The sequence below is a fragment of the Sus scrofa genome, chromosome 13, assembly GCF_000003025.6.
Source record: "Sus scrofa isolate TJ Tabasco breed Duroc chromosome 13, Sscrofa11.1, whole genome shotgun sequence".
In the NCBI taxonomy this organism is placed as follows: domain Eukaryota; kingdom Metazoa; phylum Chordata; class Mammalia; order Artiodactyla; family Suidae; genus Sus; species Sus scrofa.
In genome coordinates, this window is record NC_010455.5 from 18,724,396 (window position 1) to 18,748,340 (window position 23,945).

The 23,945-nt window shown below is 46.4% G+C and overlaps 1 protein-coding gene across 8 annotated transcripts in view; it reads left to right on the forward strand.

Annotated features, from left to right (window-relative positions):
- Positions 1 to 11,680, forward strand: part of CNOT10 (CCR4-NOT transcription complex subunit 10) — an 86,351-nt gene extending 74,671 nt beyond the window's left edge. For 7 of the 8 annotated variants that reach the window (XM_021071543.1, XM_021071544.1, XM_021071546.1 and 4 more), the window contains 4 exons: positions 324 to 359; positions 537 to 664; positions 4,695 to 4,770; positions 6,295 to 11,680. In XM_021071543.1, coding sequence (XP_020927202.1) covers positions 324 to 359; positions 537 to 664; positions 4,695 to 4,770; positions 6,295 to 6,446 — 392 coding nt within the window. In that variant the 3' untranslated portion in view covers positions 6,447 to 11,680. The remainder of the gene's footprint in view (positions 1 to 323; positions 360 to 536; positions 665 to 4,694; positions 4,771 to 6,294) is intronic. The other variant, XM_021071545.1, reaches the window with a different exon arrangement.

Consider the following 23,945-nt stretch of genomic DNA (forward strand, 5'->3'; position numbering starts at 1 on the left):
ATGGATGGAACCCATGCCACAGCAGTGACCCAAGCTAGCTGCAGTGACACCAGATTCTTAACCCACTGAGCCACAAGAAAACTCCGTGGGCTAAGTTTTTGAGGGAGTTACACTAGCATTCACTTTATTGAGGGTTATTTCTCAGGTGTAGAGTGCTGGTGGGGAGTAGCCTTCTGATGTCTAATAGCACCTCCACTCTGTGAACAGGAAATACTCTGACAGATTTCTTTAATATTAGGTTTCCATTTCCTAAAGCAAATGAGGTTTTTAGAAAATATACTCTGTTGTCCTGCCCCGTCAGATTTATGTTCCTGTCTTTGTAGGATCAGACAAAGGTGAAAATGAAGCAATGGAATCTTGTAAGTACAAAGTTTTGTAAAGACTCGAATAGCTTGGCCTGCTTCCCAAAGACTTAACACTCCATGCCCTTCCTTCGTCAGCCCAAGGAGTAGTGCTAGGCTGATTCTGTAGCTCCTCTGGGTGGCTAGAGTGGGTTGCTCCCTTGCCCTCACCTGTGTGTCTGGTCTCCTTCCCAGCTGGGAAGCGGGCCCCTCAGTGCTACCCCAGTTCTGTCAACTCAGCTCGGACCGTGATGCTGTTCAACCTGGGCAGCGCCTACTGCCTGAGGAGCGAATATGACAAAGCCCGGAAGTGTCTGCACCAGGTGAGGCTGGGCTGGTGCCAAACCATATTGTGAAGCAACCACAGAAGGTTTGGAATATATGGGCTTTGTTATTTTGTTTGAGGCTTCTGGTCGGTCTATTACACACTGGAATATTACTCTTCCAAATGTATTCTCACAAGGTAAGCGACTGATTGTTGTTGCAAATGCACCTTGGCAGTTAATGGAGAATTTTTTTGGTGATTTGAGTCATTAAAATTTCAAAAGATTGGAAACCATCTAAATAAGGGATCACTTAGGAGTTCCCTTATGGCGTGGCAGGTTAAGGATCTGGTGTCACTGCAGCAGCTTGTGTTCCATCCCTGGCCCGGTAACTGCCACATGCTGAGGGCACGGCCAAAAGAAAAAAAAGGATCACTTAAATCCATAGTGGTATGGCCGTATAGTCGAACATGATGCAGCTGTGCAGCTGTAGGCACTGTGTACTAAAATGATAACACATCCAAGATATATTAAGTGGAAAGAACAAGATGCCAAACGTATAATCCTGTATATGCATAAGAGATCTCTGGGAGTTCCCTTCATGGCTCAGTGGTTAACGAATCCGACTAGGAACCATGAGGTTGCAGGTTTGATCCCTGGCCTCGCTCAGTGGGTTAAGGATCCGGTGTTGCCATGAGCTGTGGTGTAGGTCGCAGACGCGGCTCGGATCCTGCATTGCTGTGGCTCTGGCGTAGGCCTGTGGCTACAGCTCCAATTATACCCCTAGCCTGGGAACCTCCATATGCCGCAGTTGCGGCCCTAGAAAAGGCAAAAAAAAACAAAAAACAAAAAAAAAAAACAAACGATCTCTGAACAGAAACACCAGAAACTGCTGACATTGGCTGCAGGGGTGGCAGGACAAGTGCTGTGTAGCTGAAGCACTGAAACAGGACACTATTCACTGGATAGCATATACTTTTTAGTTTTGAATAGTATGAATCTCTGTCCATTCAAAAAGTTAAAATGCAGAGTTCGCATTGTGGCTCAATAGAAACAATCTGACTAGCATCCTTGAGGACACAGTTTCGATCTCTGGCCTCATCAGTGGGTAAAGGATCCAGCATTGCTGTGAGCTGTGGTGTAGGTTGCAGACATGGCTCAGATCTGGCATTGCTGTGGCTATGGTGTAGACTGGCAGCTACACTGATTCTACCCCTAGCTTGGGAATTTCCATATGCCTTGGGTGTGGCCCTAAAAAGACAAAAATTAAATAAATAAATAAATAAATAAAAAGTTAAAATACAAATACACCTCTTAGAAGGGTTCACAAAACCCAGTACCAAAGAAATTCCTCACACAATAAAGAAGGTTCCTGGCTGTGTGTAACTGCCATGGACTTCTGGCCTCCACAACTGAGAGAGTATTTCTCAGTAGGTCCCAAGGAAGATTCTAAGTGGGCCTCGGCCGATCCCTGAACTGGTCTTGGGCAGAGACCCCAAGCCTGGAGTAAGGCAACAGGTACCCTTGGCAGCCTCAGAGGAATTTCACAGAATTGGAAAGGGGTACCTCCTCAGAAGGATATTAATCCGACACCCTTAATTCTGGGCTAAGCCAAGAGAATAAAACAGCCAGTAAGTGGACATGCTTCAACTTTGCCCCCATGGACCATCCACTTAGGAGGTGTATTCCTAAAAAGGGAGTTGCAAGATCAGAGAAAGTTTGTGCCAAATGATGTATTCACCAGTGACACATTAGGGTCTGCCAGAGTAATTGAAAGTGAAATTAAGCCTATTCTCAAGAGATAAGGTGGATTCTCAAAACGTCCTTCCTCAGACACCTAAGAAGGTGACCTTGTGTCTAGAAGTAGAGATTTACCATGTGCAAAATAAGCACGAGTGATGTTGGTCAGTTTAGTGGCAGCTGCATTTCTGATCGAAAATCAGAAAAGTGATGATCTATCCAGGGAACATGTTTGCTATTATCTAGGACTTTAGCTCAGGAGTTAAAATGGGAAGGGTGAAAATGTTCCATGGATCTCTGAGGCGAGGCTGGGGCATTGAGCAGCCTTTTAGACGTGCCCATGGCCCCTGGTGACTGCAGCACACAGGGTTTAGAAGTAAGGTTGCAGTGCATACCGTCCAGCTCAGGTTATTGCAGAGCAGGAGGCCACAGCAGCAGCCACACTGGGAGAGACAGAGGGGAGCAGGCCTGGTTTGGAGTCTGAAGGCGGTTTTGTTTTGGTCTCTTGGTTTTTAGGTTAATCCAATGGACTTGTGTTAATTGGGAGGCCACTGTGCCTGGGGGTGCTGAACGGTGGTGTGTGAAGAGTTTGGAAAGGGCTCCAAGTAGATGTTTCTGAGGTTGCATGCCCAATACTGGCCGTTCTGAAAAGCAAAATATCATTCTCTCATAAAGCTGTTGCCATGAATTCTTGTATCCTAGGAAAAGCTGCAGATTGTGGTCAGTGCAAAGAGCAGTAAATGATCTGTTAACTAACCATTTGAGGGGAAGTGGAGATTTCAGTACCCCAAAAGTGATGTAAAGGTGGTCTTGCCTGTATAAAGCTAGGATGGAAGTATAAACTCTCATTTTCTGAGCTGAGTTGTTAGACCCCAGTGATGTGGTAGGAGGAAAACAAAGCTCTCTGCTTCATTCATGCACATTGGGAGCATGTGCTCTGGACAAGAACACCCTCTAGTCTAAGCTTTCTCCTGGTGCTGCCAGGACCCGACCTTGAGCACATTTCTGGTCCCCCGATGTCTCCCACGTTCACAAAGCCTGCAGTACCATCCTCCCACCTGCTGCCTCTCAGATACTCACCATGTGAGGACGGGCCGGGCATTCCTCACCCCAAAGCTCTCCATTTGAAGAAACTCTTCTTGGGTTCATAGGACATTCACTTTCCTCTCTCCCTTATAGTTAGTAAACCTGTTTGGATTATTGTTAGTTAGTTGCATGCTTGTTTATTATCAGGGTAAATCCCTGCCCTGTCTTCACACCCACCTCTAGTCAATAAATATAAAGGACACTTTATGATCAGAGGAAGGGAAGTGGCAAAACGGTCTGGAAGCCTGAGCTCCTGAACCTGGATGGGGAAACAGCAGTTGGTGGAAAGGTGAGAAAGAGGCCGCAGCCCAGAGGGCCCCTGTCTGAGGGAGTACACCTGAAATCTCAGCACCTTTGACCAGAGCAGGACTAAATCAGAGGGAAACTGATGGCTGGTGCTCTGTGCTCTCAGATCTAGGAAAGGACAACATCTGCTTAAACAAGTAAATTATTTTATGTGACTAAATTGTACTGTCTCATGTCTTAAGAATGGAGACATCAGACATGCTTAACGGTGTATTTTTTTAAATATTTCCAGCCTTTTAAGTTTGAATTCTTATTCTTGACATTGGGAACTTGCAGCTTACAGGACTGAATTGTTACTTAGGAAAACAAAAAGACATGCAGATTCAGACAGGTGACCAGAGTGTAGAATCAGGAGTGTCTGATCACCCATCTCAAAACCAAGTACAGCCAAGAGGGAGAAGAACCCCAAGCAGGTGAAAACTAGGAGTGAAGGAAAGCTTTCTTCTATGAAGAATTCATTATGGATGAGGCAGGGGAAGAGAAATATTTAACTAAAAATCAATCACATGTCTAGTGTAACTAGGAGGGATCAAAACAAAGATAGCTGAGGGCCATCCACGCAGAACTGTAGTGTCCCAGTGAGCTTGAATGAGTTTGCTAACTTGTCATTGCTAGGCAGACTTTTTTTTTTTTTTTTTTGGGGGGTCTTTTTAGGGTTGCACCCTCGGCATATGGAGGTTCCCAGACTAAGGGCTGAATTGGAGCTGTAGCTGCCGGCCTGCGCCGCAGCACAGCAACGCAGGATCTGCATCTGCTACCTACATCACAGCTCACTGCAACGCCAGGTCCTTAACCCACGGAGGGAGGCCAGGGATCGAACCTACATCCTCATGGATACCACTCAATTAATTTCTTCTGAGCCACGATGGGAACTCCTAGGCAGACTCTTTGGTACTACTTGGAGTTTTATCTTAAGCTGTTGGTGTTTCATGGGTCTCTTTTTTTGTTTTGAGCAAAGGCGGCCTCGATGATCCATCCTAAAGAGGTGCCCCCTGAAGCTATCTTATTGGCTGTCTACCTTGAGCTGCAGAATGGTGAGTAATTCTTCTCTTGAGTTAGGACTGGAGCCCTTCAAAGAGCCGAAGATTTTCGGTGTCTGCTTTTTCTCTCTGAAATTGAAGAGATATCCGCCCATCACATTCTTATAAGCAAAAGTGTAGCTAGGGGGTTTTTGGTATCTTACACATTCCTACTTCTTGTGGGTTAATAAGCATATTTCCTTTTATCTATGAAAAGGCAGAATAGCATTGCTTCTGACAATTATAATTAATCTTTACTAATTAACCTTTCTCCTAGGCATCCACATGATTCTAATTGAAAATCTGATCCAGAATGCAGTTGCTTTGAATGGTACACCTTAGTGTTTTAAACATAGACATCATTGATGAGTTTCACTGTAATGCTGTTACTGCTGAGAATTTTTCATTCAAACCTAAATCGAGGTCATGCCTCTGGGGCATATGGAACCTCCCGAATGTAGCTTCCTAGGAGAAAGGCTGTGAGCCCTATGTAAGAAATGGCACATGGAGTTCCCGTCGTGGCGCAGTGGTTAACGAATCCGACTAGGAACCATGAGGTTGCGGGTTCGGTCCCTGCCCTTGCTCAGTGGGTTAACGATCCGGCGTTGCCGTGAGCTGTGGTGTAGGTTGCAGACGCGGCTCGGATCCTGCGTTGCTGTGGCTCTGGCGTAGGCCGGTGGCTACAGCTCCGATTCAACCCCTAGCCTGGGAACCTCCATATGCCGCGGGAGCGGCCCAAGAAATAGCAGCAACAACAACAACAACAAAAAGACAAAAAAAAAAAAAAAAAAAAAAAGAAATGGCACATGAAGTGGAAAAGGAAAGATGAATGGGAGAAATGAAAAGGGACAGAAGTATTAAAGAGTCCTTAGTCATACCTCCTTGCTGATCATGGGAATCCTTACAAGGCTCCTCTCTTTTTATAGCTGAAGAAGGGACATTAAGCATTGGCAGACCTTGTCGCTTCCTGTGGGGTGCTATAGGGTCAGTCAGTGCATAGTCTTAGAGCCCTTCTTTTCTGCAGTCTGCCTGTAGACAAGCTCTCAAAGTGGGCTCTGCCTTAGAATCAGCAAGAAGCTTTTAAAAATCCCATTGCCCAGATCACACACTAGATTTTTTTTTTTTTTAGGCCACACCCACAGCATTATGGAGGTTCCCAGGCTAGGGGTCTAATTGGAGCTGTAGGTGCCAGCCTACACCAGAGCCATACCAACACCAGATTCAAACCGCGTCTGCGACCTGCACCACAGCTCATGGCAACAACGGATCCTTAACCCACTGAGTGAGGCCAGGGATCGAACCCGCAACCTCATGGCTCTTAGATACGTTTCCACTGCACCACGAAGGGAACTCCACACGCTAGATTTCTTAAATCCAAATCTCTGGGGGTGGTGTAGCAGCATTGTGAGATTACAGTGTGTGGCAGAGGTTAGGCCACTGCTCTTCTCATCTTTTACCTCCTTGCAGGATTCTAATGGCTCACTTTGTATGTGGTGGTGTCGTTACATGCTTTTTTTGTAATGGGAAGTGTTTTTATAGGTAACACCCAGCTGGCCCTACAAATCATCAAAAGGAATCAGCTGCTCCCTGCAGTGAAAACACTCTCTGAAATGAGAAAGAAGCCAGTGTTTCAGCCTGTCCACCCAATCCAGCCCATCCAAATGCCAGCGTTCACTGTACAGAGAAAGTGATATTTTGCTCTCAGAAAACTGTTACCTGAGACCCAGGGGAGTATTTATGAGCCTTTTTAGTTGTATGACAAAATGAATAAAAGACAGACGGTGATGGGTGCTAGTTTTGAAGACAAAATTTTGAAATGATTCTAACCCCTGATTTTTCTTTTTTTTGCCAGAAGCTTACTTAAAATTAAGGATTCGCAAATTCATTTTCATCTGTTTTCCCTTTAATCTTTGCTAGACTATTAATTTTGAGCCATTATGTGATATATCTGTGTCATAGGCAATTAAACCATGGTCTTATCAGAACAGTCCTGTATAATACATTTTGTCTTTTTATTGCAATGATTAGAGTATTTTGGCCTCTTGAGCTTTAGAGGTAAAGTATTAAAAATGGGGAGAAGAGGGAGTGTCAGTCGTGGCTCAGCAATTAACAAACCTGACTGGCATCCATGAGGACGAAAGTTCAATCCCTGGCCTCACTCAGTGGGTTAAGAATCTGGTGTCGCTGTGAGCTGTGGTATAGGTCAAAGACATGCCTCAGATCCCACACTGCTGTGGCTCTGGCGTAGGCCGGCACTCACAGCTCCGATTAGACCCCCAGCCTGGGAACCTCCATATGCTGCAGGTACGGTCCTAAAAAGAAAGACAAAAAATAATAATAATAATAAAACTAAATTAAAATTAAAATGGAGAGAAGAGCATGAGCAGGAGATGAGTAGCAAGCCCAGAAGCCGACCAGGGCAGAGGGAAGGGGAGTTGGTGTTGTGTGTGCCTAGTTAGGACTATAAGGACCAGAAAGTGCATAAAAAGACCCACAGGGCTAGTAAAATTGGGTTAAGAAGAGATGCCTGACCTGCTGGAAATCAATCATTTGCTCAGAAGTTACAGATGAAGACAAACACGGTTCAGGGCACTGGTCTTGTTCTCCCTCCTGTACCCTTAGGCAGAAGCACTGGTTGTGGAGTCTGTTAGCAAGGAATTCAAGGTTTGTTGTGAACCCCTTTGCAAATTCAAACAAGAATTTAAGAGCTTCCTTCCATGAGACAGGTATGTGATGGGGGGTTGACATGGCCAAAATTTGTCCCCAGGGTCCATACACTAACTTCATAGGGAAAAAACAACACACCACAAGCTTGTGTTAGCAACACTGTGCAGTCGTGTGTGGTAGACTCAGCAAAGCTTGCCATTTAGGATCATCCCTTGCTCACACCATCTCTTCTGTCCCCTACTTTGGAAACCAGGTTCACATAGGGAAATATGCTAGCTGAATCTGCGTGGGCCCTCAGTTGCACAACTGGAGAGTGGAAGGTGTTTGGATAAGCACATGATTTATCTGAAACATTATCTAAATTATTCTGCTATTGAAATCAAAGAGTTTACTTAGGGATCTATTGCATAACTGAGTATTTGCGGTGACGACATTGCCCACAAATGATTCAGAGAAGGGGGAATTCCTCTTCCACTTGAATGTGGGATGGATGTGCACAGAGGCTCGATCACCATTTTGCCACATTGCTGTTGATATCTATACAAGGTAGACTCTTTCTAGGACAGTACTGACAACAGAGGTTGCCTACTTCCCTTGAGCCTCTCAGAGCCTTTTCCAAATGAGACGGGAGCAGGACCCATAAGCTTCACTGGTGTTGGTCAAGTCTGCAGCTGCTGCTCCCAGTCCCCGTGGTATTCACTCATCTGATGCAGGACGGCAGCAGCAGCGTTTAACCTGGACATTTTCCTGGTCAGAGTCCACACACTTCATAAAATGCTGGGAGAGTTCCCATTGTGGCTCAGCAGGTTAAGAACCCAACTGGTATCCATGAGGAATTGGGTTTGATCCCTGGCCTCGCTCAGTGGGTTAAGGTTCGGTGTTGCCAGGAGCTGTAGTGTAGGTCACAGAGGCGGCTCAGATGCCGCATTGATGTATGTGGCTGTGGGTGGGCTGGCAGCTGCAGCTCCATTTCGACCCCTAGCCTCTGGGAACTTAAATATGCCATACTGGCAGCCCTAAAAAGCAAATAAACAAACAAATTGCTAGGGACCCACAGGGTCTCGGGTCGTATAAGGTGGTAGAAGGCTTGTGATTATGCTCAAGGGCAGTATATCTTTGGAAGGCAGCTATGCTCACCACTGTACCACCACCACTGCACTAGGGCAATACATCTTTGGATAAATCTCAAGAAATTAGATCTTGGAGTTCCCATCGTGGTGCAGTGGTTAACAAATCCAACTAGGAACCATGAGGTTGCAGGTTCGATCCCTGGCCTTGCTCAGTGGGTTAAGGATCTGGTGTTGCCATGAGCTGTGGTGTAGGTTGCAGACGTGGCTCAGATCCTGCATTACTGTGGCTCTGGCATAGGCCAGTGGCTACAGCTCTGATTCGACCCCTAGCCTGGGAACCTCCATATGCTGCAGGAGCAGCCCAAGAAAAATGGAAAAAAGACCAAAAAAAAAAAAAAATTAGATCTTTCCCTGCTTGCTGGCTGGTTTGGGGGTAACTTGGAATAGCTGTGAGGCAGATTAGGTGTCATGTAGCTGTGTTAAATAGGAACACGTTTGTTGGCTGTGAATAGCAAAAATGGATCCATGATTTAAAGGAAGATAGTGTTTCTCTCACTTGAGAAGAGGGTACATAGGCAGTTGGTGGCCTTGGCTGTAGTGCATCAGGGACTTGGCTCTGTTTTTTCATGCCACTGTCCTTAGCATTTGGACATTTGTCCCTGTGGTCACAGAATGTTCCAGCATTCCATCTGCATTGAAGGCAATCATCAGGAATAGTCTTCCTAGGAACCCCCACCAAACCTCCGCTTCCATCTCCTTTGTCAGGTCAAGTCTTATAGCCATCCTGGGCTGCAGGTGCTGGGAGAGCCCTGCGTATCTTAAAGGGAGGCCAAGTAGGTGTTTTCCCCATTGGAGAACCCTATATCTGATGTGTTGTTACCACATTGTGATCCCAGCAGCCCAGCTTTGCCTTCCACAAGCGCCTTCTGCAGATCAGGGCACAGTAAATGTAAGCTCTTCACCTCTGGTTGGTTTTGGTTTTTTGCTTTTTAGGGCCACAGTTGTGGCATATGGAAGTCCCTAGGCTAGGGGTCAAATTGGAGCTGCAGCCACCACCCTACCTCGTCTGTAGCCTATCCCACAGGTCACAGCAACACCGGATCCTTTAACCCACTGAGCAGGGCCAGGGATCAAACCTGCATCCTCATGGATACTAGTCGGGTTCATTTCTGCTGAGCCAGGGAACTCCAGCTCTTCACCTCTGTGACTGGACCTCCTGAGTCTGACACCCAGGAAGGTACTCCCAGCTGTTCTTCCTGCCTGAGTGTGTTCCTGCCACCCCTGCTACCTGCCGAGAGGTTCTAGATTTCATATGCCCCTGAAGTTCTTCCTAACTCTCCCAGTCCGCCCCCCCCCCCCCCCCCGCCGCCCCAATCTCCCTGTGTCTCTCTTGATAAGTACCTTTTCTTCTATGGTATATGGTATTCTGTAGTTTAACGGGTGCTGTAGGCATCGAGCTCAAAGGATGGTATCCCATCTGATAGGGCTGTGAATTCTGAGATGAGCCTCATTAGCTTTTGTTCAAGCTCCAGCACCCATTCAGCAGCACCTGCAAAATGGGGCAAGATTCACTGCATGGATCTCTTCACAGACCCTAAGAGAATGTAACTGCAGGTGTCCCCAAAACTGCAAAGCATGAACCCTCAGCAGAGCTGGAATGGTCTTTGATTTTGCTCCAGCCCTTTCCTACAGGATGGCCCTCTGCAGAGGCAGCACTTCGAGAGGCCTCTCCTGACTCACTTGCCCTGCCTTCTCAGTGTCCCCCCACCTTAGAACAGCGTGCCTGATGTTCCCACCATGCTGGGTCCCTTACTGACTAGTTATACCTCTGCCCCCTTACTCAACTCAAGTGACCTGCTCTCTCTTGAGGTTTAGTTTTATTTTGTTTGTTTTTGTATTTTTGGCTGTGCCCACATAATATGGAAGTTCCTGGGCTAGGGATGGAACACGCACAGCAGTGACGATGCCAGATCCTTAACCTGCTGAACCTCCAGGCAGCTTCGAGGTTTTTAGCAGGTTTGCAAAATGAGGGTAGCTCTCCTCTGGGCCCAGTGTGAAGATTTAAAGTGAAATGATGAATGCAAAGGGCACCCTGTAGACATTTTATACTGGTGAGTTCGCTTACCCTCCTGTTGCCCTGCTCAGCCCTGTCAGCCTGGACACCTCCTTCCTCTCAGCCTTACCTCTCTCTAGCTCCCACCCATTCTCCTCCTTGAAGGCCACCTGAAGAAAAGTGACCAATGACACTGTGGACCCTTTAGGGACTGGCTTTGAATCTCAGCTCTCTCACTGGAACGAGCTTGATCTGAAACAAGTTGTTTCGATTCTTTGTGCCTCAAGTTTCTTCATCTGTAAAACAAGGATACCAACAGTACCTACCTCATGGGGCTGGAATGAGGTTTAAGGTCCTGGACATTGTTGCAGTTGCTGGATATGAACTCCAAACGTTCAAAAGAGAACTCTAACGTTTATTGTGTCACCTGAAGGATAATGAAAGCAGAGACTTTTCTGAACCACTGACATTGTGGAGTTGGGGATAGGGAGCCGGGGACTCCTCCAAGTAAGTCATTGCTGCCTTCATTTTGGATATGTCCAATGTCTGGGGCACAGAAACAGTTCAGTAGATACTGGCATCCTATGTTCTCGTCCTTTTTGTCACCTGTCTTGCCCAGGCCCCTATTCTGTGATGTCAAGAGGATCCCCTCCCCTCCCCTTTCCTCCTCACAGCTGCCTGTGACTGCCCACAGCACTCTGATTCCCACTGGGGTTTCTTCGTGGTAACAGCTCCCCTCACACAGAGGGTGTTGCCTTTAACACCCTCTGTGTTACCCAAATTGGAATCTCCCCAAAAAGTCATCATCTCCCACCCCCCAGGGCTTTGCTTCAGGCTCCTCTGCTCCCTAGAACTTGTTCTAGGAGTTCCAGTTTCAGTGTACACATGTCCTGTCTTATACTGCCTCTCCACCTCCCTAACTCTCCATTCCTTCCACACATGCTCAGCAGAGGCATATTCTGGGCTGGAGAGCTTTTCAGAGGAGCCCCTGGCAGATCTTCAGGCTCAGTTTATGTTCTGTTTTTTGTTGTCTGTTTTCTTTCCTTCCCTGGGTTGCAAGTAATTTGAAGCCAAGGCTGTGCATTCTACAGTGTGTGGATTGTTCTAGGTGAACAATAAAGTCTGCAGAACAGAATTTTTGGTGATTTCTTTCTAGGCCTGGCAGTGTCACAGGACCTACTTCTTTCAAGGTAGGGAATGGTTTATTAGCATAATCCCAGGGTCACAGGGGCTCAGCATCCTTGACCCTCTGAGCCTCATCAAGTGAGTTAAATAGTGACCCAGGATGGGTGGGTTACTGGTGGAACTCAGCTGGCCCAGCCTGAAGTAACCAAACCTGTACCAACACAGCCAGCTTCCCTTCCTCCCGGAGAAGAGCGGGGCGGACGTGCAGGCGCTGGGGTGGGAGTGGGAGTGTGGCGGGAGGAGGCCTCGAAGTTCATTAGCCCCCTCATTTGGGGCAAAGGGGATCCGTGTGGTGACAAACAATTGTCCTGGAGGATTTAGGCGGATTTGGCCAAGTGTCCCTGTGGGCCCCAAGCCCCCTCCTAATCCCGTCCACATTTCTGACTACTTAGGATCGCATTAAATGTCAAAGCCGGCGTTTAGGGAAATATCTACATTTCGTATGCATCGCCCTAGTCAAAAGAAAAGCTGCAGCGAACCTTCGAGCTTTTGGCGCGAGAGGCGCTCTGTGTGGTCTGGAGCGTGAATGGGGAGAGGGGGGCGGCGCCCTCGCGGTCTCCCCGCCCAGGAATGCAGGCTTTTCACATGCAGAAAATGCTAATGCTTTGTTCCAACCTCGGCTTCCCGAGCCGCGGAGGCGCCCGACCGGATTGTCACAGCTGCATTTGCATGTGAGCGGCCCCGGGTCCCCGTCCCCACCCTCAGCGTTCCCCTCCCCCAGCCTGGCTTTCCTGGGGACCTCTGGAACTGAGGGAAGGCCGCCTGCAAAGATCCTCAGCCATCATTTAATCCCTGATAAAGCCACAGGTAGCTGTTCTGGAACTCTCTGAATGCATATCCTTTCCCTTGAGGCACTGGGCAGGTGAATTTTTTTTTAACTTCCATTTAAAGACGTTATCTAACACTTTGAGGTGTTTTATATAAAACAATTTATTCCGGAGTTCCCGTCGTGGCTCAGGGGTTAGCGAATCCGACTAGGAACCATGAGGTTGCAGGTTCGATCCCTGGTCTTGCTCAGTGGGTTGACGATCCGGCGTTGCCGTGAGCTGTGGTGTAGGTCGCAGACTCGGCTCAGATCCCGCGTTGCTGTGGCTGCGGCGTAGGCCGGCGGCCGTAGCTCCGATTTGACCCCTAGCCTCCAAATGCCGCGGGAGCGGCCCAAGAAATGGCAGAAAAGATCCCCCCCCAATTTTTTTGTTTTTTTTTTTTTTATTCCTTCAAGGAAGATCAAGGCATTGCACGTCAAACGTGCAACGAGTTCCTGCACAGAAAACCCTGCGTATAAAGGGTCACTCTGCAGGGGCGCCAAACTAACCATTATGCGGCTCATCCTCAGAAGGAGCAGTCGAAAGCTCGCAGGTCGTGGAGAAAGAGGAGAGTCCAAAGGGTTAAGCCGGAGGGGCGAGGTCCAGCCGCAAAGGCGCACTGCGCGCGCGGTCAGGGAGGGTTAGGGTTAGGGCCTCGGGGCCCAGAGCGCCACCTGCCGGTGGTATGGTCGGCGCTGTGAACCAGCACCCGAAGAGCTTGAGAAGCTGTCGACCCCGGGAACCTCTTCTCCCAGCCAGGCTCCAGGTTTACTGGCTTGGAACGCCACCCACCCGAGGGTCCAGCGCTTTAGCGACCCAGCATTTCCCCGAGGTGAGCTTTGGTTTCCACCCAAAGACCCAGGTGAAATAAAACGAGGTCCTGCCCAGCAAACATACCAAATTTTCTCCAATCGGTACGGTGTTTGATTAGATTCCTTTTCAAATTTTTAATTAATTTATTATATTTATGTAGTCTTATTTATTTTTATTTGTTTTATTACTTCCTTTTACTTGGTTTTTATTTTATTCATTCCATTTCGTTATTTTACTTGATGTATTTCATTTTCATTTTATTTCATTGCTTAATTTCGTTTATTTTGATTTCATTTTTTAAAGTTGTCTCTTTATTCTATGATTTTATTTTATTCATTTTACCTCCATTTCATGTGTTTTTAATTTTACTTGTCTTATTTTGCATTATTTGTGGCTGAAGGGAAAAGACGGATGTTTTTCATCCTATTCTGAGACTTATGTATTTTCTTGCCTCTGAGTTTTGCGAAATAGTGAAAACAGATATTGGTCTCAGATAATTATTCAGGGTGTTGGTCTCATCTTCCACTAAATTGGAAGCACCTGAAAGTCAGGCATGAGGTTTGAAGTCATAACTGGGCCAGGGAAATGTACTGACCAAAAGCCATTAATAAATATTTCTCTAGTTGACGCAATGTGAAACACTCATTGCATGTCTGGTACATCAGATCTTTAGGTACTGCTCTGGGCACAGATTCTTAGCTTCAAGAGCTCCAAGACAAACTGAGGACAGGAGACCAGGACCCAAGTATTCAAACAGCGCTTCAGGAAGGAAGTGTCACTTCAGGTAGGCAGATAGAGAGGTGCAGGGGACTAGATCTTAGGGGCATGTTCCAGATAAAGAAAACCGGGAAAGGAGTTCCCACTGTGGTGCAGCAGCAACGAATCTGACTAGTATCCATGAGGATGTGGGTTCGAGCCCTGGCCTCGCTTGGTCGGTCAGGGATCCGGCATTGCTGCGAGCTGCGGTATGGGTCACAGACACAGCTCCGTTCCCTCCCAGATCACAGCTGTAGCTCTGATTTGACCCCTAGCCTGGAATCTCCATATGCCACCAGTGAAGCCCTAAAAAGAAAAAAAAAAAGAAGAAAATTGGGAAAGAAGTTCCTTGAGTTTTTGTTTTTGTTTTTGTCACAATGTAATGGGTCTCAGGTGCTGCAGGGAGGCAGGGAGAGTGGTCTATAATTTGAAGTAGGAAAGGGGTCATTTATTAGGAAAATCTCAGCTCTGAGTCTATGGGTCTGTGGGTTCCAGGGAGGACATTGTGTCTGTGACCAACCCCACTCCAAAGACCCTGAACTATATGGTGTGTGTCCTGTTTTATTTCTAGGGGAGAGGAGAATGAATTACTATTTATTTGCTATTGATTGTCTAGCAAGCACTATGAATTGCATTTCTGAATTTTCACTGCATCTTTCCCCAATGTTTTATTTTGAAAAAGATTAAACATACAGAAAAAAATCACCTCTATACCCTAGGATCCACCAGTTAAAACTTGACTAACATTTGCTTTAGCTACCTCTTTTTCTATATTTTTTTCTTTCCTTTGCTTTTTGTCTGTGCGCATAGAAGTTCCTGGACCAGGGATCAAACCCATGCCACAGTAGTGACAATACCGGATCCTTAACCCACTAAACCACCAAGGAACTCCTTTTCCCCTTCTATTTTCTTTTTATTTTTAGGGCTGTACTCACCCTAAAGTTCCCAGGTTAGTGGTCCAATTGGAGCTGTAGCCCCTGGTCTACAACACAACTACAGCAATGGGGATCGAGCCATGTCTGAGACCTATCCAGCAACGCCAGATCCTTAACCCACCGAGCAAGACCAGGGATCAAACCCACATCCTCGTGGATACTAGTCAGTTTTTTTACCACTGAGCCATGATGGGAACTCCTCCCCTCTATTTTTAAAATGAACTTTTGAGAGTAAATTGCAGACATGATGTTACTTTACCACCGAATGCTTCAATCTGTATCTCTAAGAACAGGACCAGTATCTACAAAACCATAATAATTTTAGTATAATAATTACTGCAATAAATTATTATTATTATACTAAAGACAATTACTATAATAGTCTTTAATAATGTAATGGTCCAGGTGTTTCCATTGTCGTGCAATGGTATCAGCAGCATCTCTGCAGCCCCGGGACACAGGTTCCATATCCAGCCCAGCAAAGTGGGTTAAAGAATCTGACATTTAGTTTGCTTCCATGTCTTGGTGATTGCTGGGATGAACACTGGGGTACATCTATCTTTTCAAGTCATGGTTTTCTCTGGATAGATGCCCAGGAGTGGGATTTCTATATGTAATTGGTGGTTCTATTTTTAGTTTTTTTGAGGAAGCTCCATACTGTTTTCCATAGTGGTTGTATTCCCACCAACAGTGTAAGAGGGTTCCCTTTTCTCCACACCCTCTCCAGCATTTATTGCTTGAAGACTTTTTTTTTATTATTTTTATTTTTATTTTATTTTTTTTTTTTGTCTTTTGTCTTTTTGTTGTTGTTGTTGTTGTTGCTATTTGCTTGAAGACTTTTTGATGATGGCCATTCTGGCTGGTGTAAGGTGGTACCTCATACTAGCTTTGATTTCCATTTCTTCAATAATTTGTGATATTGAACATCTTTTCATGTGTTTTTTCATAGGTCATATAGGTTTTGGCCTTTGGCATAGATCCAACTGTGGCTTGGATCTGATCCTTGACCATGGACTCCATATACCACAGGGTGGCTAAAAAAGAAAATAAGAATAATAATAAAACAATCCACATTTCAGTTTCCTCAGTTGCCCCTGAAATTCTCTTAGTTGCTGTTTTTTCCCCTTGGTTTATAACCTACTTCAGGATCCTGTATTACATTTGGTTGTCCTAAGACCTCTTTTTTTGTGTGTGTGTGTCTTTTTTTTTTTATATTTCTTTGGGCCGCTCCCGCAGCATATGGAGGTTCCCAGGCTAGGGGTTCAGTCGGAGCTGTAGCCACTGGCCTACGCCAGAGCCACAGCAACGTGGGATCCGAGCCGCGTCTGCAACCTACACCACAGCTCACGGCAACGCCGGATCCTTAACCCACTGAGCAAGGGCAGGGACCGAACCCGCAACCTCATGGTTCCTAGTCGGATTCGTTAACCACTGCGCCACGACGGGAACTCCCCTAAGACCTCTTTAATTCAGAACATTCTCCCAAACTTTATGGTCCCTTGTGACATTGATAGGTTTTTTTTTGGCTTTTTTTTCGTCTTTTTTTTTTAGGGCCGCACCCACAGCATTTGGAGGTTCCCAGGCTAGGGGTCCAACTGGAGCTGTGGCCGCCAGCCTATACCACAGCCACAGCAACACGGGATCTGAGCTGCATCTACAACCTACAGGACAGCTCACAGCAACACCGGATCCTTAACCCACCAAATGAGTCCAAGGATTGAACCTGCATCCTCATGGATGCTAGTCAGTTTCATTAACCACTGAGCCACGAAGGGAACTCCAGTGACAATTATAGTTTTGAGGGCTCCAGGCCATGATCTTGGAGAATTTTCCTTCATCTGTATTTATCTGATTATTTTTGATGACTACATGCATTTTATGAGGAGGGGGCCCATTATTTTCATCCCCGATTCCTTCTCCCGAAGCTGAAGGACCTCTCTTCAGAATCCTGGACCATGGTTTCTTAAATTTCTGCTCTAGGAGTTCCCACTGTGGCACATTGGGTTAAGAACCTGATGGCAGGAGTTCCTGAAGTGGCACAGCAGAAACAAATCCAGCTAGTAACCATGAGGTTGTGGGTTTAATCCCTGGCCTCTCTCAGTGGGTTAAGGATCCGGTGTTGCAGTGAGCTGAGCTGTGGTGCAGGTTGCAGACATGGCTTAGATCTGGCATTGCTGTGGCTGTGGCATAGGCCAGTAGCTACAGCTCTGATTTGACACCTAGCATGGGAACTTCCATATGCCATGGGTGCAGCCCTAAAGAGACCAAAAAAAAAGGAATCTGACTTCAGTGGCTTCGGTTTCATTGGAGCCACGAATTCAATCCTCAGCCCAACACATTGGTTAAGGGATCTGGCGTTGTTGCAGCAGAGGTTCAGATTCAACCCCTGGCCTAGGGAACTTCCATATGCTGCAGGTGCAGCCATAACATTTAAAAAGTTCTCCTCTTGGTGTTCGCATCGTGGCACAGCAGAAACGAATCTGACTAGGAACCGTGAGGTTGCGGGTTCCATCCCTGGCCTCGCTCAGTGGGTTAAGGATCCGGCATTGCTGTGAACTGTGGTGTAGGTCACAGACTCGGCTTGGATCTGGCATTGCTGTGGCCCTGGCATAGGCCGGCAGCTGTAGCTCCAATTTAAACCCTAGCCTGGGAACCTCCATATGCCTCAGGTGAGGGCTTAAAAAAAAAAGTTCTGCTCTTGCTATCCTGTTTGTTACCCGGATTCTAACACTCCTATCACCGTACCATTCCCCAAAACAATCCAATAAGGAAAGCATTAAGACCTCAAGATTTTCCTCTCTAAAAATGGCACTCTTGGAGTTCCCGTCATGGTGCAGTGGTTAATGAATCCGACTAGGAACCATGAGGTTGCGAGTTCGATCCCTGCCCTTGCTCAGTGGGTTAACGATCTGGCGTTGCCGTGAGCTGTGGTGTAGGTTGCAGATGTGGCTCAGATCCCGCGTTGCTGTGGCTGTGGTGTAGGTCGGCTGCTACAGCTCCGATTCAACCCCTAGCCTGGGAACCTCCATATGCCGCGGGATCGGTCCAAGGAAATGGCAAAAAGACAAAAAAAATAAAGTATCTGAAAAAAAAAAAAAAAAAAATGGCACTCTTGGAGTTTCCATTGTGGCTCGATGGAAGGAAACCCAACTAGTATCCATAAAGTTGTGGGTTCAATCCCTGGTTAAGCATTGCCACAAGCTGTGGTATGGGTCTCAGACGTATCTTGGATCTGGCACTGCTGTGGCTGTGGTGTAGACCTGCAGCTGTAGCTCTGGTTCAGCCCCTAGCCTGGGAACTTCCATATGCCACAGGTGCAGCCCTAAAAAGCAAAAAGTAAATAAAAAAATAAAGATGGCACTTTTCCTGGGTTGAGAAACTCAACTTTTTGTTTGTTTTTAAATTTTATTAGAGTGTAGTTCATTTACAGCGCTGTTAGTTGCAGCAAAGTGAATCAGTTATGTATATATACATATCCTTTTTTTTTTCAGATTCTTTTCCATATCGGTAATTACAAAATATCGAGCAGAGTACCTTGTGCTATATAGTAGGTCCTTGTTAATTATCTATTCTATAGATAGTAGTGTGTATATGTTAATCCCAAAACTCCTAATGTATCCCTTTCCCCCATGTTCTCCCCTTGGTGACCCTGAGTTTAATTTCAAGATATGTGAGTCTGCAAAAACTCAACTTTGTATTGCAGTTTAATGATTGTGCTTTCGTTAGCACTGAACACTGGAAAGTGATGAATCTGGGGGCTATGGGAAATGGTTGCAGACCCAGGCCACAGCCAAAACTCTGGTTGGAGGAAACCTATTGGGATCAGAAGTACCACAGGGGTAAGAAAGGGTTGGCCACAGCTGTTCATGCTTGACCCACATGTGGTGAAGCAGCATGGACAGCCATCCTGAGTCAGGGATTAATCCATCTGCAGGTAGAGGTGGATCTTTGGGGACCTCTAGCTCACGTAGGGCTTTAAGAGTGTGGCATGGGGGTGGTGGGGGGGAGGTTAGAAAGAAGCCCCCCTCCAGTCCTTAGATCTGGTGGCTCCGGTGGCCACAGTCAGTAGTAGAGCTTAGGGGCCTGCTTGGATAAGATTTCTGCTGTCCACGTGGGAAAGGCCTCCCCAGGAAGATGGGGTTGGCAGCGGGCCCAGTGAAGACGATACCCAGGCACGACTCCCCCTGAGGCTCTCATCATTCAAACTGGGCAAGAGATGGGTTTCCTTTCCATGAATTTTGGGAGGGGTTCTACTTTTCTTTCTCATTTGTTTGTGAAGTTTCTGCTTGTATACTCTTGCCTCCTGGATCTGGCTTTAGGGAATGCAGGAAATATACAGACCCTGAAACCCAATGGCCTGGGTCCAAATCCCAGTCCTACTCCTTCCTATGTGACCTTGGGCAAGTTACTGCACCTTTCTGTGATGCAGTTTCCTCATCTGTAAAATGAGATCATAATAATATGAACCTTATAAGCCTGTTATGAAGCTTAAACGAGAATATTTGTACAGCTCAAGGAACAGAGCCTGGCACCTAGAAAGTACCAGATTAGTGAACGTTAAATAAATTAAGTAAATGCAGAGGCTACTATAAAATGCCTTGTAGGAGTTCCCGTTGTGGCGCAGTGGTTAACGAATCTGACTGGGAACCATGAAGTTGTGGGTTCAATCCCTGGCCTTGCTCAGTGGGTTAAGGATCCGGCATTGCTGTGAGCTGTGGTATAGGTCGCAGATGTGGCTTGGATCCTGCATTGCTGTGGCTCTGGAGTAGGCCAGTGACTACAGCTCCTATTTGACCCCTAGCCTGGGAACCTCCGTATGCCGTGGGAGCGGCGCAGGAAAAGGCAAAAAGACAAAAAAAAAAAAAAAAAAAACTTAAAAAAATAAAAAAACAAAATGCCTTGTAGAAGGAGTTCCTGTTGTGGCTCCACCGGTTAAGAACTGGACATAGTGTCCATGAGGACACAGATTTGATCCCTGGCCTTGTTCAGTGGGTTAAGAATCTGTCATTGCTGCAAGTGATGGCATAGGTTGCAGGTGTGGTTCAGATCTCGGTTGTTGCAGCTGTGGCATAGGCCTCTGTCAGTCCCTTATCGGCCATAGAAGTGGCTGTTGCCTAGGCTGGTACTTCTGCGATAATTGTCCTTTCCACTTAAAGATGAAAAGTTTTATAGAACTCTGAGTGGTTGGGTTACCTTATCCATCTATCCATCTATTTGCCTACCAATTCATCTATCATCTGTCTATCTATCTATCCATCCATCTTTTTCTTTTTTTTTTCTTTTTTTGTCTTTTTGCCATTTCTAGGGCCGCTTCTGTGGCATATGGATGTTCCCAGGCTAGGGGTCTAATCAGAGCTGTAGCCGCCTGCCTACACCAGAGCCACAGCAACCTGGGATCTAAGCCGAGTCTGCAACCTACACCACAGCTCACAGCAATGCCAGATCCTTAAACCCACTGAGCAAGGGCAGGGACCGAACCCGCAACCTCATGGTTCCTAGTCAGATTCTATAACCACTGAACCACAACGGGAACTCTTCCATCCATCTATCTTTAACTCAATTTCAGGCCAGGCTGATCAGGAAAATAGTCAGTAGGATTCTTGGACAACATAAGCTTTGGTCCCTCATCCATGGAATCGTTCAGTAAAATTCGTACAGCAACCAGGTTCTAGGCCACTGGAAACCTTTCTGAGTCAGAAAGAGTTACAGAGAGTAGAATTGAGGCCAAAATTCAGGAGAGAACTTGTAGACTTTTCTGGGTATAGTCTTTTGTATTTGGGGAATGTCAACCACATTCAGCTGTTCAAAAATTTTTTTAGGAGTTCCCGTCGTGGCGCAGTGGTTAACGAATCCGACTAGGAACCATGAGGTTGCGGGGTCGATCCCTGCCCTTGCTCAGTGGGTTAACGATCCGGCGTTGCCGTGAGCTGTGGTGTAGGTTGCAGACGCGGCTCGGATCCCGCGTTGCTGTGGCTCTGGCGTAGGCCAGTGGCTACAGCTCCTATTCAACCCCTAGCCTGGGAACCTCCATATGCCGCGGGAGCGGCCCAAGAAATAGCAACAATAACAACAACAAAAAAGACAAAAAAAAAAAAAAAAAAAAAAAATTTTAACCAGGAGTTCCCGTTGCGGCTCAGTGGTAACAAACCCGCCTGGTATCTGTGAGAATGCCGGTTTGATCCCTGGCCACACTCAGTGGGTTAAGGATCCAGCATTGCCATGAACTGTGGTTAGTCACAGACACAGCTCAAACCTTGTATTCTTGTGGCTGTAGTGTAGGTCAGCAGCTGCAGCTCCAATTCAACCCCTACCCTGGGAACCTCCATATGCCGCAGGTACGGCTCTAAAAAGCAAAAACAAAAGCAAAAAATTTGTTAACCAAAAGGAAATATTTTTGTGGGTGTTTGTTTGATTTGGCTGCACTCACTGCATGCAGATATTCCCCAGGCCAGGGATCAAACTCGGGCCACAGCAGGGATCCAAGCCATTGCAGTGTCAATACTGGATCCTTAACTTGATGAACCACCAAGAAACTCCCAAAGGTTTTTGTCTTGTTGTTATTGGGTGGGTTTTTTTGAGTTTTTGGTTTTGTTTTTTTAGGGCCACAGGTGTGGAATATGGAAGTTCCCAGGCCAGGGTCAAATTGGAGCTGCAGCTGCCAGCCTACATCACAGCCACAGCTACATAGGATCTGAGCCATGGCTGCAACCTACACCACAGCTCAAAGCAACACCAGATCCTTAACCCACCAGGTGAGGCCAGGGATTGAACCCACATACTCATGATTACTAGTCGGGAGCCACAACAGGAACTCCTTTTGTTATTGTTGTTTGTCTTTTTAGGGCAGCACCTGAGCTATATGGAGGTTCCCAAGCTAGGGGTAGCTGCCAGCCTACACCTCAGCCACAGCAATGCCAGATCTGAGCCTTGTCTGTGACTTACACTGCAGCTCACAGCATACCGGATCCTTAATCCACTGAGCAAGGCCAGGGATTGAACCTGCATCCTCATGGATACTAGTTGGGTTCATTACTGCTGAACCACAACGGGAACTCCACATGGCTGGACTCTCTACCCTCCAAAATCCCACTCTGCTTTCGAAGGTTCTTAATTTAGGTTGAGTGGCCCTAACATCAGCCCACAGAGCCAGTGTCTCTCTTTTTAGAGGCTGATCCTACTGAATTAAAATTCAATTAATCTGACTTTAAGGGCAGGAAAAACTATTTGTGAAAAATCATTAAATGGCACGTAAAACCTTTGAGGAGGAGGAATACCAGAAGTACAGCCTGGCTTTTGTTAAGGTACTTTGGGGCCAATGAGTTAACTTTTTTGAGGAATTTTAACAAGATAGTGGTCAAAGCGGAATTTGTTCATGTAGTTTATTTAAGATTTTACAAGGCCCTGCAAAGAGTCTTCCCCTGATTCTGGACAAGAAGAAACCTTGGAAACAAAGTGGTGAGAAGGGAAATCTTTGGGGCATTTTGAAACCTGTGAGGAAGCAAAACAACTGGCCTGGACCCTACAAAAATGTCAGGTCCTAAAAGACAAAGCAGTGCGAGGATCTATCCCAATTAAAAGGAATTGGCAGGAGCTCCCATTGTGGTTCAGCGGAAATGAACCTGACTAGTATCCATGAAGATGTGGGTTTGATCCCTGGCCTTGCTCAGTGGGTTGTGGTGAGCTATGGTGTAGGTCACAAATGTGGCTCAGATCGGATGTGGCTATGGCTGTGGCAAAGATAAAAGAACAATCAAAAAACAGAAAAGATACGGACAAAGAACAAAGTATTATAAACTGTATTTGAAAAAATGAAAAGAAAGCATAAAATTAAAAAAAGAGGGGGGAATTGGAAAAGTTGGACGGCAGGCTGTAATCCCTGACTGGGTCCTGGGAAGGGAAAAACAAATGTGCCCGGAAAGGACATGATTGGGACAACTGGTGAAATGTAAATACAGTCTGTGGATTAGATAATAGTCTTGTATCAGTGCTCAATTTCCTGATTTAGATACTATACTTTGGTTACATAAGATAATGTTTGTATTCTTAGGAAAGGCACAAGGAAGTAATTAGAAATAGAGAGGGGGCACTTCTCATGAGGCCCAGCCGTGAAGTATCTGGCGTCACTGCTGTGGCTCTGGTCCCTGGTGTGGTGCGGGTTCGATCCCTGGCCTGGGGAATTTCTGCATGCCTCGGGTTCAGCAAAAAAAAAAACAAACAAAAATACAAAGTTAGCAAAAATAGAAACCAGGAGTTCCCTGATGTCTGTCTAGTGATTAGGACTCAGCACTTTCACTGCTATGGCCCGAGTTCAATCCCCGTTCTGGGAAATGAGATCCTACATCAAATACCTGTATGCCACAGCCAATAATGATAATAACAATGAACAAACATTTATTTATTCATTATTTATTTATGTCTTTTGTCTATGTAGGGCTGTACTCACGGCATATGTACCTTCCCAGGCTAGGGGTCCAACTTGAGCTGTAGCTGCTGGCCTACGCCACAGCCACAGCAACAATGGATCCAAGCCACATCTTCCACCTACACCACAGCTCACAGCAGCGCTGGATCCTTAACCCACTGAGTGAGGCCAGGGATCTAACCTGAGTCTTCATGGATACTAGTCGGGTTTGTTAACCCCTGAGCCACGACAGGAACTCCGATAATGAACTTCTTTTTTTTTTTAAGATTTTTTTTGTATGTGTCTTTTTTGTCCTTTTTTAGGGCCACACCTGTGGCATATGGAGGTTCCCAGGCTAGGGGTCTAATTGGAGCTATAGCTGCTGGCCTATGCCGGAGTCATAGCAACTCAGGATCCGAGCCACATCTGCGACCTACACCACAGCTCACAGCAACGCTGGATCTTTAACCCCTGAGCGAGGCCAGGGATCGAACCCGCAATCTC